Genomic DNA, 14,475 nt, shown 5'->3' with positions numbered 1-14,475 from the left:
CGAATGTTAGCTTGGCCATTTTCCTATCATTCACCCATTCTTTACATGTTTGGTTGATTCATACATGCAGCTGTCATGCTATATTTAAAAACTGAGCCCAACACAGAATTTTTTCCCTTTTTTCAAATAAGATTTTTAGGAATCTAGATGTGTAAAATGAGTAATTTATTGGATTCATAGATATCTTTATAAATATATTTGTATTCATCAACTAGACAAATGGTGGCTCGAAGTCTGCTGGACCTGCTGAAGGAAGTCAGCGATGATGAGAGAGATTGTATTGCTGTTTTGGAACGAGTCAACAGACTGGCAGATGATTCAGGTTTGTGTGTTGTAGTATAATTAATTGAGCTGTATGTTTGTAAGGCATATTTACATTTTTGCCCTTATAGATTTTTAAGGTCTTTTTTAGAATCACAATTTCTAAAACTACCATCTGCAATATCAATAGATGCTGGCATTGTAATCTGGATGTAGGGACTTTGGATCATCTTTTGTATTACTATCCTCATATCTTAGCCTTTTGGAATTCAATCTGGGATCAAATAAATTGTTTATTGGAAAACCATGTAGCGTTATCTTACGCTACTGTGATATTTGGAATGTCTATGAGAAAAAAGAGTCAGATATCATCGTGTAATAATAAACTTTTATTGATCATGACTGGAGTTGCCATCCAACATATTACTAATAACTGGAAAGACCACAGTAGGCTTAATTTTAATTTCTGGTGGAATTCGTTATGTCACATATATAGAATGGAAAGATCACTGGCGGTACAGAATGGAAATGATAAAAATTTTATAAAAATATGGGAGCCATTAACATCTTTTTGTCATGATTAAATGCCATTTTTCTATTAATTATATACCACTTAGTGTTGAGTGGGGGGAGGGTTTCAATTGGAGGGTTTATGATCTTATAATGAATAATGGGCTTAGAGCAGTGGTCTCAAACTCGCGGCCCGGGGGCCACATGTGGCCCGCCAGGTCCTATTTTGAGGCCCTTGGTATATTTATCATAATCAGAAAAGTAAAATAAAACCATTTTGATCATATGTCTCTTTACCTATAAATTACAATATTATTATTAAGACTTAGCCAAAAGGAAAGATTTATAAACTATAAAAAGTTTTACCTCATGCAAAATTGTCATTTCTTTAATAAGAAGAAATTAACTATTCTTTCTGCGGCCCTCCAAGTACCTACAAATCCAAAATGTGGCCCTGCAAAGGGTTTGAGTTTGAGACCACTGGCTTAGAGGGAGGGTGGGAGGATGGTTGCATTTATATTTATAGGATACAATGATAAGATGTTCAAGTGGTCTAATAGTGTTTATTATGAATTTTTGTACACTTGATAAAAGTTTAAAAATGAAGAAAGAATTAAAAAAATATATATATATCTTTTATAAAAATAAGTCTTGGGGTATACTTGGGGAGGTGTGGCTTCTAATGCTGTTGCATTTCTGTAGTGGTATGAGATACTGTTGTATCAGCAGGTCAAAATTAATATAAATAAGGACCTATTTTAAAAAATATATTTAAACATCAGTGTTCATCTACAGTAACATAATACAGTAATTTGTACAGTGTTCACTCTTTCTGCTACTCTGTTCCTCAGGGCATCCAGCTGAGCTTTCTTTGGTACTGGGCCCTCACTAAGACATCTAAGAACTGCCCTACCTTGTAAACCCTCAGGGCAAAGTCATAGACTTTCTCATTTTACAAAAATGCTTTGTTATTTCTCTGTGTAAAATGGCACTGAAATCATTAATGCTTTTATTTGCATAATGGTTGATACTGAATTTGAAATGTTACCGTGTGCTACTTTTGAAATTTGCAATCCAAGTAAAGGAGTATATTAAATATTTTTGTACTTCATTCATGTGATTTTCCAAATGGGGTAAATTTTTTAATAGTTTTCAAATGGATATTTCCTTAAATCTGTTTTGTTTAAATTATTTGAACTATATATACTGTAAAATTAGTCTTTATTATTAAATTGAGATTTGTGAACTAGTCCATGTCTTTATAGCAGAGCTGTCCACAGGAGTGGGTCAAAAACGCTATGGCTTAGATGGTCAATGATCAGGTCCTCGACTCTTGCCTTGCTTTGTGTTCTGAGACATCAGAGAAAGAGAGAGTGATGAGAATATCCACATGCAAGCCTGTGATTTTCCTGAAATGCTGTGTATGACAGTGTTGGAAATACAAATATTTATCTTCTAATCATATGGTCAAAACAGGGCTGGAATGTGTTAAAATTTATATAGCACAGCCCATAAGGAAGGGAGGAGAACGAAGGGAAGCTGAGAAAGGATGCATCATAGGAGACATTCTTCAAAAGATAATCTCTCCTCAAAAAAAGGAAGAGGTTTGGAGGTGTAGTTAAGGAAATAACAAACAATGTTTGTTCTAGTGCAATGTGTCTAGTGGTTCTGAGCGCTAGGAGGCTGTCCCCTGCATAGCTGCTCACGTCCCTGATTTATCAGGAGCTTGAGCGCAAGTTGTTTGGCTCCTTCCTGGCTTGGCTGGGATTTATGGTGGGTCGGCTGCATTGTCCTCTCCTCCTTCTCAGCATGAGATTTTCCAGGGGTTGGGGCTTAGGTCAACCTTGCTCTGATTGGCAGCCCAAAGACCAAGTTCGTCCGGCGAACCTGTGAGGCAGAGTTCTTCTCCTTTTTTAACCCAGCTGTATTCCTGAGCTTAAGCAGGTAGGCACATGGCACAGCGAGTAAGGCTTTTGTAGCCTATGGGGGAAAGGGTTGTCTCCAAAAGTGAATTTTGAAGATTTCTGCAGCCAGAGCCAAGGTTCCCCACCTCTAAAATCCATTGCACTGCATTTTTTGTACTTCAGGGACATCCCCCATATGCCATTTGTGGCACAATTTTATTGGCGGTGGCCATCTTGGATTTTTACCAGTCTTCTTTTCTAAAGCCTCTATCTGCCTCAGAACATCTCAGTTGTACTTAAAATTGACAAGAATGGACCCCTCAAGCCTTCCTACCCCTATTCATGCCAGGTTTGCACTGGATGTCTGGTCGAGGAGCGCCCATATCTCATTTGTGACAGAGTGCTTGGGTGAGGGGCAGGAGTCTTGGGCTCAGCCTCCTCTGAGTCCTTCAGGGTTGGGGATCCGCAGGAAGTGTGTTCCCAAGAAAAGAGAGTCTGCGCTAAGCTCCTGATAAATCAGTTATGTGAGCAGGTATTCAGGGGACGGCCCCCTAGCGTTCAGGACCACTAGACACATCTACAAGAGAGATTATCGAGGTAAGAACCTAATAAATGGCACAATCGTGTAATAAGTAAAGAAAGATTAATGTGCTATTTTACTGTAAAGCACATTTAATTAACTGCAATTCATGTTATTTAATAATGAGATGCAAGCATGCAAATGCATGCAAATACCCTCATTATGAAAATCAAATAACACTCTTTGCATTGAATTTTACAAGCTGTGTTATTCATAGAAAAGTAACATCATTTTTGAAGTAACATTTTTTTTCCTTTCCTGGGAGCAAGGTCTACTAATATATGACCCTGTGCTCTTGGAGCCATCTTAAAAGGACTGGAGGTATTGTACTTGCCATGCCCCCTCCAAGCATCTCTTCCCCAGGCCATCTCCCAGACCTATTGCCCTTGCTTGCAGTGGGAGGCAGGAGTGGTCCCCATTCATTCCTAACTTCAGGCTTCTGAGCTCACAACAATGTCAATTGACCCTTAGTGATAGTCTGGAGGTGCTACTGCTTGGGGATCAAGCTGCCAAATAAGGAGCATGCGTGCCTAAGGATAGTATCACTAGAGGTCAATCAACATCATTTTATACCCAGTGGCCCAGGGTGAAGGAGCAAATGTTGGTCTCTCCTGTCCCCCACCACTAGACAGCAGGGAATTGTGGTGATAGGGCATAGGGGTCTCCTCCAGGAAGGAATTTATTTATTAAAAAAGTTTATATACCGCATATTAGTGCTGCCCGATTCAAGAAAAAATTTTGATTCGATTCGATTTTCCTGCCCAATTGAGTGTTTTTTTAAAACATCCTGGTGGGTTTATTTTATAGCCTCTTCACCCCCTTTGCCTTTTCCTAACCACACTGGCGCTGTGGTGTAAACAAAATAAACAAACAGAAAATACTTTTCCTCTCTCTGTTAAATCCTAGCTCACATTTGCAGTCTAACACCAGCTCTGGCAGGATACACGTTTCAAATTTTACATATTGTAATCACAAAACAGAAATTTTTTTTTTTTTTTTAACTACCTTTTGTTGTCTGGTCATTATTTAAATCTTGTTGGTCCCAGGTTCTGGTTGTCTTCTGATAACTTGCTTGCCAGGGTCTCCTTTCCGTGCTAACCATCCATCTGCCATCTCTGTCCTCCCCTTCCGTTTCCCTTCCCTCCCCTGGAGGTCTGGCATCTTTCCTTTTTTTCATCTCTATTTACAGATCCATCTTTTCTCAACTACCCTTTCATCCAGCATCTCTCCATACTTCCCCACCACCCTAGGGTCCACCATCTCTCCCTTTCTGTATCTTTCATCCCTAAATCCCATTGTCCACCATCTCTCTCTCCTCTGTTTTTAGACCCCTTATTTCTTCCCCCCAAAGTCCGGCATATGCACGTCTCTTTGAACCCTCCCTCCGTGTACTTCTACACCAGGACCCCCTCCCCTGAACGTCTAAACCCCCCTGAAGGCCAGCCTGTCCCCCCCTGAAGGCTTGCCTGTCCCTTCTTGAAGGCCTGTATCCCCCCCTGGAAGGCTGCACCCCCCGAAGGCATGTACCACCCCCCCGGAAGGCTTGCACCTGCTCCCCCATGAAGGACTACACCCCCCCTCCCCCCCGGAAGGCCTGCGTGTTCAATTTACCTAATTTCAGCAGCCTGCCCTGCATAAGATTGCTGGCTCTAGCGATCTTTGCAAACTGCCATACGTCATCCAAGTTGTCTTCTCCTGCTGCGGTCCCTCCCCTTCTCTGACATCAGAGGAGGGGCGGGACCGAGGCAGAGAGAAGACAACTCGGACGATGTATGGCAGCTTGCAAAGATCGCTAGAGCCAGCAATCTTATGCAGGACTGGCTGCTGAAATTATGTAAATTGATGCGGGGAAGCCAGACACCAGCAGGGAAGCCACTTCCCAACTGACCCTCACCACACGCCCTCTATACCAGGAGCGGCAGGCCAGCAAGAGGCAGCGCTGCCGCTCCTGCTTTAGGGACGAGGGGGGAGGGTCAGTCAACGAGTCGGGAGGCCGATTTTTTTTGTCGTAAATAGATTTGAATCGATTCACCCAAAATGAATTGGTGAATCGATTCAAATCGTAAATCGGGCAGCACTACTGCATATATCCTATGCGGTTCACATAAAAATTTGACTATACAAGCATAATAATCATAAAGGCAAGTCCTACATAAAGTGAAATAACATCAGAGTGTGGAGCTGTCATGAAGGGGAGTGTCTTTGCTTCTGGATATTAAGAACTAGGCACAAGAAGTACTATACCGTATTTTCACGCAAATAACGCGCACCCGTATAAAACGCGCACACGGGTATAGCGCGCAGAAATCACGATGATATGTACAAAAACTTTGGTATACCGCGCTCACGGGTATACCGCGCATGCTGCCCGACGCTCCTTTCGCCCGCCCTGACTTTCCGTGCGCTGTCCCGACTCTCCGTTCACCCCCCCTGACTTCCGTGCACTGTCCCCCCTTGAAGGTCTGTCCCCATCCTGAAAGCCTGATGCCCCCCCCGACGTCCGATACATCCCTCCCTCCGAAGGACCGCCGACTCCCCAACAATATCGGGCCAGGAGGGAGCCCAAATCCTCCTGGCCACGGCGACCCCCTAACCCCACCCCGCACTACATTACGGGCAGGAGGGATCCCAGGCCCTCCTGCCCTCGACGCAAACCTCCCTCCCCCCAACGACCGCCCCCCCCAAGAACCTCCGACCGCCCCCCCAGCCGACCCGCGACCCCCCTGGCGACCCCCACGACCCCCCCACCCCCCTTACCTTTGGTAGTTGGGCCAGAAGGGAGCCCAAACCCTCCTGGCCACGGCGACCCCCTAACCCCACCCCGCACTACATTACGGGCAGGAGGGATCCCAGGCCCTCCTGCCCTCGACGCAAACCCCCCTCCCCCCCAACGCCCGCCCCCCCCAAGAACCTCCGACCGCCCCCCCAGCCGACCCGCGACCCCCCACCCCCCTTCCCCGTACCTTTGGTAGTTGGCCGGACAGACGGGAGCCAAACCCGCCTGTCCGGCAGGCAGCCAACGAAGGAATGAGGCCGGATTGGCCCATCCATCCTAAAGCTCCGCCTACTGGTGGGGCCTAAGGCGCGTGGGCCAATCAGAATAGGCCCTGGAGCCTTAGGTCCCACCTGGGGGCGCGGCCTGAGGCACATGGTCGGGCCCATGTGCCTCAGGCCGCGCCCCCAGGTGGGACCTAAGGCTCCAGGGCCTATTCTGATTGGCCCACGCGCCTTAGGCCCCACCAGTAGGCGGAGCTTTAGGATGGATGGGCCAATCCGGCCTCATTCCTTCGTTGGCTGCCTGCCGGACAGGCGGGTTTGGCTCCCGTCTGTCCGGCCAACTACCAAAGGTACGGGGAAGGGGGGTGGGGGGGTCGTGGGGGTCGCCAGGGGGATCGCGGGTCGGCTGGGGGGCGGTCGGAGGTTCTTGGGGGGGACGGTCGTTGGGGGGGAGGGGGGTTTGCGTCGAGGGCAGGAGGGCCTGGGATCCCTCCTGCCCGTAATGTAGTGCGGGGTGGGGTTAGGGGGTCGCCGTGGCCAGGAGGGTTTGGGCTCCCTTCTGGCCCGATATTGTCGGGAAGTCGGCGGTCCTTCGGGGTGGGGGTGCGAATGGTCCTGCCGGGGGGGGGGGATGTATCGGACGTCGGGGAGTCGGCCGGGCAAGAGGGCTTGGGCTCCCTCTTGCTCCGATCGTGGATGCGGGTGCGGGTGGGAGCGCTTGCGAGCGGTCGTTCGGGGTGGGGGTGCGAGCGGTCCTGCTGGGGGGGTGAATCGGGCGTCGGGCGGGGTGGGAACTATGTTTTAAAACTTTTGTATACCGCGCTCACGCATATAACGCGCGAGGGGTATGCGCGGTAGGTAAAAACGCGTATAACGCGCGCGTTATATGCGTGAAAATACGGTACCTCTGTCTCCTTTATTTACTGGATTTGATGCTCTTTGCACTACGGAACCAGAGCAGTTTACAAGTATGTTCCATAATCAAATAAAAGTCAATTAAGTAATTCTTATAAACCAGGGGTGCCCAATACGTCGATCGCGATCGACCGGTAGCTCAGGAAGGCAACGTGAGTCGATCACAGAGCCCATCCCAGGCTCCGTGATAGACTCGCGTTGCCTTCAAAATCTACCGGCCGATCAGCCTTCCTCTCCCCGAATGCCAGATGAAGACAGCTTCCCTCCCTTCCACTCACCACTGCCCTCTTGCCCACAAGCAAATTGAACTCAGGCTGCGGGGCTTTAACACTGCGTGCGCTGGCTTCCCTTCTTCGAAACAGGAAGTTATGTCATTCCTGTTTCAGAAGGAAGCCGGCGCGCAGTGTTAGAGTTCGCCCCCCCCTGCCTGGGTTCAGTTCCTCTAACAACGCGTGCAAACTCCAGCCTTGGGGCATGACACTCTGGTAGCTGGCTGCAGCCGCAGATGCGTCCCGCAAGGCCACAGCGGCAAGTATTTGGACTGCCGAAGGGGCAGGACGCGGCAGCCATGCTCTGAGCGTCGCCTTCCCTCCCCCATGGAACGTTTCCGTTCGTGTCCGCCCCCGAGGAGAGCACCGCCGAATATAAATGGGTGAGTACCGTTCGCCCCACATATTTTTCTGTCACCTTCTCCCGCTCCAGCATCCCCAGAGCCAAAGAAGGCAAGTGGCTGCATCCGTTCCTTCACTGGGGCTTCTCCAGAAGGCAGGGCAAGTAGGGATTAAAAATAAAACAAAAAATATTATAATGCATCTATATTGCTTGGCCATTAGCCGGCAAGTCTGAGAGGCCCAAACCGGACATTATAACTGTGGGGTGATGCCGCCCTTTACCTCCAGCCTGTCTACCAAACATGCACAGTAAATGCCAAGGGCTTCCAAGAGAAGGGAAGGAAAAGAGAAACCAGACCATGGAAGGAGAGAGAAGGAAAGGAGACAGATGCCAGACCAGGGGCAAGGAAGGAGAGAAAATGCCAGATAATGGAGGGGGGAGGGAGAGATAGAAGAGAAGGAGAGGAAAAAAGATGCCAGGGAATGGGGGGAGGGACGGGAAATTAAGAAGACAGATGCCAGACCAGAGAGTAAGGAAGGAGCGGAGATGCCAGAGCATGGCAGGGGAGGAAGAGATAGAAGGAAAGGAGAGAGATGCCAGGCCATGGGATTGAGTAGGAAGGAAAGGAGGCATGAAGAGAGAGAGAGAAAGAAAGGGCAGGGAGAGAGCAAGAAAAAGTTTAGGGAGGGAATGAGGTCTGGAGGAGAGGAAGCATACAGGCTGAAAGAAGGGAAGAAATATTGGATGCACAGTCAGAAGAAGAAAGTGCAACCAGACTCATGAAATCACCAGACAACAAGGTAGGAAAAATTATTTTATTTTAAATTTAGTGATCAAAATTTGTCTGAATTTATATCTGCTGTCTATATTTTGCACTATGGCCCCCCCTTTTACTAAACCACAATAGCGGATTTTAGCGCAGGGAGCCAATGAGCATCGAGAGCTGCACTGGGCTTCAGCGCAGCTCACTGCGCTAATAACTGCTATTGTGGTTTAGTAAAAAGGGAAGGGGGGTATATTTGTCTATTTTTGTATGGTTTTTACTGAAGTGACAGTGCATAGAGTCATCTGCCTTGACCTCTTTGAAAAAAACCTGGAATAGGAATGATAATTAACATTTTCTCAGCGTACAGTGTGCTTTGTTTTTTTTTTAAATTTTTTTTATTTTATTGTTGGTAGATCATTTTGCCTTGGTCATTTTAAGCAGGTGTCCTCCAGCTGCATTGCTACCACTAGGGGGTGGAATATTTTCAGTCGCTAAGGACAGGTATGTTCCCTGGAGTCCTGCAGAACTTGCCTGTCCCTCACAATTGAAAAATGTGACAGTAAAACAGCACCCTCTATTGGTGAGACTGTGGGTGGAGGACTCCTGCTCAGCTTAGAGGGAACAGTGGTGGGCACCCCTGTTATAAACCATCTGAAAACAAATACATAGCCAGAGAAAGTATAACATAGAAACATAGAAAGGTGACGGCAGAAAAGGGCCACAGCCCATCAAGTCTGCCCACTCTACTGACCCACCCCATTAAGTCTGAGTGCTGATGACTTAGTTCCTTAGCTCGACCCTCGTAGGGATCCCACGTGGATATCCCATCTATTTTTAAAGTCGAGCACGTTGGCGGCCTTGATCACCTGCATCGGAAGTTTGTTCCAATGATCCACCACCCTTTCCGTGAAGAAGTACTTCCTGGCGTCACCACTAAATTTCCCTCCTCTGAGTTTAAGCGGGTGCCCCCTTGTGACCGAGGGTCCCATGGGAAAGAATATGTCATTTTCCATCTCGACACGACCTGTGACGTATTTAAATGTCTCAATCATGTCACCCCTTTCCCTTTGCTCCTCTAGAGTATAGAGCTGCAATTTGCCCAGTCTTTCTTCGTATGAGAGACCCTTGAGTCCGGAGACCATTCTAGTGGCCATACGCTGGACCGACTCGGCTCGAAGCACATCTTTACGGTAATGCGGCCTCCAGAATTGCACACAGTATAACAAACATAGGACAAAATAATACATACTTAAATGAAAGTATTTACATAAAATTCCCAGAGCCAGTGTGGAAGAAGCAGCATTCAGCATGGAAAATCCTATAATGTGTTTGTTTAACAATTTTTTTTTATTGATGACAACAATGAAAACAGAACAAACAACTGGAAACAATACAATATACATGATGTCATCCAAAACGGTTTTTTGTGTTAATGGACCCAACCCCCCCTTCCCAAGAACTCAAAGCTCCCCCCCTCGGCCCAAAGAACAGGAAACCAGAGAGAAACCCAGATACACCCCCCGAGCTAACCAGAAAAGGACAATAAAAGCCAAATCAACTGAGTAGTAGCAGTCAAGACCTACAATTGGGTTAGCTGTACTAACAACACCCACCCAGCCTTCTAAACCAGGTAAAAAAAAAAAAAAGAAAATAGAAGGTATTCCAGGACTCTTGGCTCTTATGAGCCCTGGAGAAGCTAGTAGACGGGCTCCAAAATGTGGCTACCCAACCCATAATGAGGAAGCGACCATTGCTGTACAACCAGCTAAGAGAAACCATAAAATTTGAAATGGCCAGGAGTGAAAGTAAAGAAACCCTCTTACCCTCCCACCCCAAAAACAACAAATACTGTTTAATGACAACAATAACTAGTCAAAAAAAAAAAGAAGAAGAAAGAAAAAGAGGAAAGTAGAGAAAGTCGCATCTCCTGTGTGTAACCCAGACCCCACCTGATTATTTGCCAAGCAGGACCAGTCAAAGAACATTTAAGATATCACTGCGAGCCCTAAGACTCAAAGACTGAATATAGGGAAGCCAGATGGATAAAAACTGCTTCGTCCTCCTTGAGGTAGTGCGAGCCAATTTATGTTCTAGCAATAAAAGCATGTGGAGACTATTTCGCCAAGCCCAAAAAGATGGAAGGGAATCGCCCACCCACACCGATAATAATTCTTTCTTCCCCAACAGACTCACTTTCTGGAGAAACATTCTATGACCCCGTTGAGGGAGACAAAAAGCCTCATATTTGTCTAATAGGAGCTTGGTGGCCGACAATGGGATGGTCTGATGCAATATGCTGGCAACGTGTTCAAGGATCTTTCTCCAAAAAATCTGAATCTTGGGACAGGTCCAAAAAGCATGAATAAAGGAGTGGGTCCCCAGGGTGCATTTCTGGCATAAGGGAGAATCACTGTAACCCGAGTGATGCACTCGTTCTTTAGTAAAATATGCCCTATGCAAAACTCGAAATTGAGATTCCCTAAGATCGGCATTGTCTGAGATCTCTGGTATACATCTGATCAATTGCGAAAAATCCAGAGAAGTCTCCAAGATACCCATCTCAACACGCCATCTAGCTCGTAGGCCATCCCGGTCCATCCTGGCAATCATATCCTGTCTGACACTGCACCCAGCCCCCTTCCCTCACTTCCCCTATCAGGCACTGCACCCAGCCCCCTTCCTTCCTTCCATCCATGTGCCACCATCTCCTTCCTCTCCCTTCCATCCATGTGCCCCCGTTCCTCTTCTCTCTGTCCCCCCTTCTCCATCAGCAGCGGCAGCCTTAACAGCTGGCTGATCTTGCCAGCGTCAAGCCTTCCTCAGCCGGGTCCTGTCTTCACAAAAACAGGAAGAAGGCAGGACCGGCAGAGAGGAAGGCTTGACGCTGGCAAGAGCAGCCAGCTGTAAAGGCTGCTGGCTGCTGCGGGGAAGAAGATCGTCAGCCTTCAGCGCATTCTTATGGGCTGCACCTGGGGTGGGCAGCCCTCCTCCATCTTTGTTACGTCACTGAACTGTGACTTACCTGCTGTCGTCCTCTCCTCCATGGCGGGTCCGTACTCCAGACTGCCCTTGTGATCTTTTTTTTAAGGTTTTCCCACCATCTCTCCTCTGGCTTTGGCTGCGTTGACTCAATATGCAGTACACAGTGTCTGCACATGAGGTGGGTGGGACAAGAAGAAAAAGGTCGAAGAGAGTGGAGAATCCAGATTTATGCACAGCATGCGCCAATCAGGTGACTTGGCATATACTGTGCTTGTCTCCGCTTAGTTGATTGCTGCAGTGGGGTCCGGAGCTGATCTTTAATTTTCAGGATGCTGGAGAAAAACAAGATGGTGATCTGAGTGGACGTGTGTGTCTAAGCTCCCGCTCTAGAGGCTTAACTTTACCTTAAAAACTCTTTATTTACATACCGTTTCAATGCCTAAGAGAAGGGGAAGGCAGAGGAATATCCCTTTTCCTCTGACAGTGACTTCGACACCGCGTCAGACTGCAATTACAGCCTTTGCAGTCCCGATGACATTGAGTTGTCCACAGCTGAGCCCCAGGAGCAGCCCAGCATGGAAAGTGAGATTTCGCTAAGCTCTTTGGGACCTGACTCTCCCCCTCCTCCGGGAGAAGCAACTGAAATCGGCCTTCGTTTGGAGGGACCTTGGGAGCAGCCGAGAGAAGAGGAGACATCGTTGCCTGTGATCCTGGAGAGGATTGCAGAGGGAGGAGGAGCACTGGAGTCGAGCGGTGGTGAGTTTGGGGGAAGTGAGACCCGGGAAGGAGAATGGGATCCCGGGCTACCTCAGCTCAAGCCGCTCATGAAACCGGCAGTGGTTACTCTGGACTCATTATAGGAAGCTATAGAAAATCTTCAAACAGTATGTTTGAGTTTCATATCTCTCATGGCTGATGTTTCAACTAAAGTTAAAAAATTAGAAATACAAGTTGGGGATATTCAAAAATCTATAATAGAGATTAAAACTGTAAATAAACAGCAAGCAATGGATAAAGCTTTTCTGCTTCGCAAAATTGAAAATTTGGAAAATCAAAATCGGAGTTTAAATATAAGGATTTTAAATTTTCCAATGTCTAAATTTAAAACTCCTAGAGAGATTTTCAAGGACTTTTTAATTTCTATATTAAAAATTACAGAAGTGAATATACTACCTTTTCAAAAGATTTATTATTTAAAAAGAACAATAAAAGAAATTGATATAACAACGGAACAAGAATTATCAGCATTTTTGGAATCATCAAATCTTGAACTGTCTGAACGATAGTTTCCTTAATATTTCATCAGGATAAAGAAATGATCTTGAAACTTTATTACAATTTGAAACAAGTTTCTTTTTTGGGAGAAAGAATATATATATATATACAGTGGTGCCTCACACAACGAACTTAATCCGTTCCAGGAGCAAGTTTGTTATGTGAAACGTTCGTTGTGTGAAACGCGTTTTCCCATAAGAATACATGTAAAACAAAATGATTCGTTCTGCAGCCCTGTTTTCCCATAAGAATACATGTAAAACAAAATAATTCGTTCTGCAGCCCTACATTTCCCTCCCTCCACCTCACCTTATATGCAGAGTTTGCCAGCTTTCTTTTTCACCCAGCCGCACGCTTTCAAAAAGCTGTGCACGCGCAGCTGCTGAAGTTGATCAATGTTCTCCTCTCCTGCAACTTCCGGTTTCCGGTTGCGTCAGAGGAGAAGATTGAACAACAGAGCATGCGCGCATGTGCTGCTCTTTGAAAGTGTGTGGCTGGCCGAAAAAGAAAGCCGGAAAACTCGGCATCTAAGGTAAGGTGGAGGGAGATGATGGAACACTGCATTCAGACAGGAGGGTGCTGCTGTTCCCGGCTCACATTAGGAAGCGGCGAGAGTAGTTCCGCCCCCCCCCCCCGGGCCCCTCGGGCGACTTCGTTGTGTGAAACGAAGTTCGTTATAGGGAGCAAGACAAAAAGTTCGTTATGCGCAGCGTTCGCTGTGCGAGGCGTCCGTTATGCGAGGCACCACTGTATATATATATATGCGGATGTTTCTAAATGGACTCCGTCAAGAAGGAAAGAATTTCTTACGTATCGGGACAAAGTTTTTTCTCTCCAACTTTTCCGTAAACATCTGAAAACCTGGCTTTTCTCAAAAATGTAACACTCCCTCCTCCTTTGATATCCTAGTCCTCTAAACATTCTTCTTTCCTCCGATCTTCATCCTTTCCTTGGAGTTCCTTTCTCATCCCAATTCCTGTAAACCGTGCCGAGCTCTACGACTATGGAGATGGTGCGGTATACAAACCTAAGGTTTAGTTTAGTTTAGTTTAGGTGCCTCCTTTCAGCTAAGATTTCCCTGCAATTATGTTTCTTTTTAGAAGGGAAAGGAGTTTCGTTTGCCCCCCAGTGATTTCTGGAATAATTCAAGTCTGTTATTGATGCCATCGGTCTCACTTTAATTTCCTTTTATTATTATGATCTGTTCTCTTTTCTGGAAGAGTTCTTTTTTTGTTTCTCTCCTCCTCAATTTGAGGACTATGTTTAAGTTAAATATTGCTTTTTGGTTTATTTCTGTTTCACTCAATAGATGATTGGATGTATTAATATAGTTTATTACCTGTTAAGCACAATTCTGTACTTAATTGAAAAATCAAATAATAATAATAAAAATTTTTTTTCGGAATGCTGGCCGCTGCCGCTGCGCTCCCCCTCCCACCAAATGGTGAAACTCGGACAAAGAGGACAAAAATAAAAATCTGCCTGGACTTTCTAACCAAGTGCCAAAAAGAGGACATGTGCTGGTCATTGGAGGGGTGTACAGATGCAGTGCTGGACATCGGGGGAGGGTGGAGGATAGCAGTGCCGGCCATTGAGGGAAGGGGTCACGAGCGGAGTTCCGCAGGGGTCGGTGCTGGGACCGCTCCTGTTCAATATCTACATAAACGACCTAG

The 14,475-nt window shown here is 46.5% G+C and overlaps 1 protein-coding gene across 7 annotated transcripts in view; it reads left to right on the top strand.

The window, feature by feature from the left end:
- Window positions 1-14,475, top strand: part of PPP4R1 (protein phosphatase 4 regulatory subunit 1) — a 354,086-nt gene that overhangs the window by 73,523 nt on the left and 266,088 nt on the right. For all 7 annotated transcript variants that reach the window (XM_033934064.1, XM_033934063.1, XM_033934068.1 and 4 more), the window contains one exon: window positions 216-322. In XM_033934064.1, coding sequence (XP_033789955.1) covers window positions 216-322 — 107 coding nt within the window. The remainder of the gene's footprint in view (window positions 1-215; window positions 323-14,475) is intronic.

This window comes from Geotrypetes seraphini, chromosome 2 (genome assembly GCF_902459505.1).
Source record: "Geotrypetes seraphini chromosome 2, aGeoSer1.1, whole genome shotgun sequence".
Lineage (NCBI taxonomy): Eukaryota > Metazoa > Chordata > Amphibia > Gymnophiona > Dermophiidae > Geotrypetes > Geotrypetes seraphini.
The sequence above is the reverse complement of the archived record's forward strand: the minus strand, read 5'-3'. Positions and strand labels throughout refer to the sequence as shown.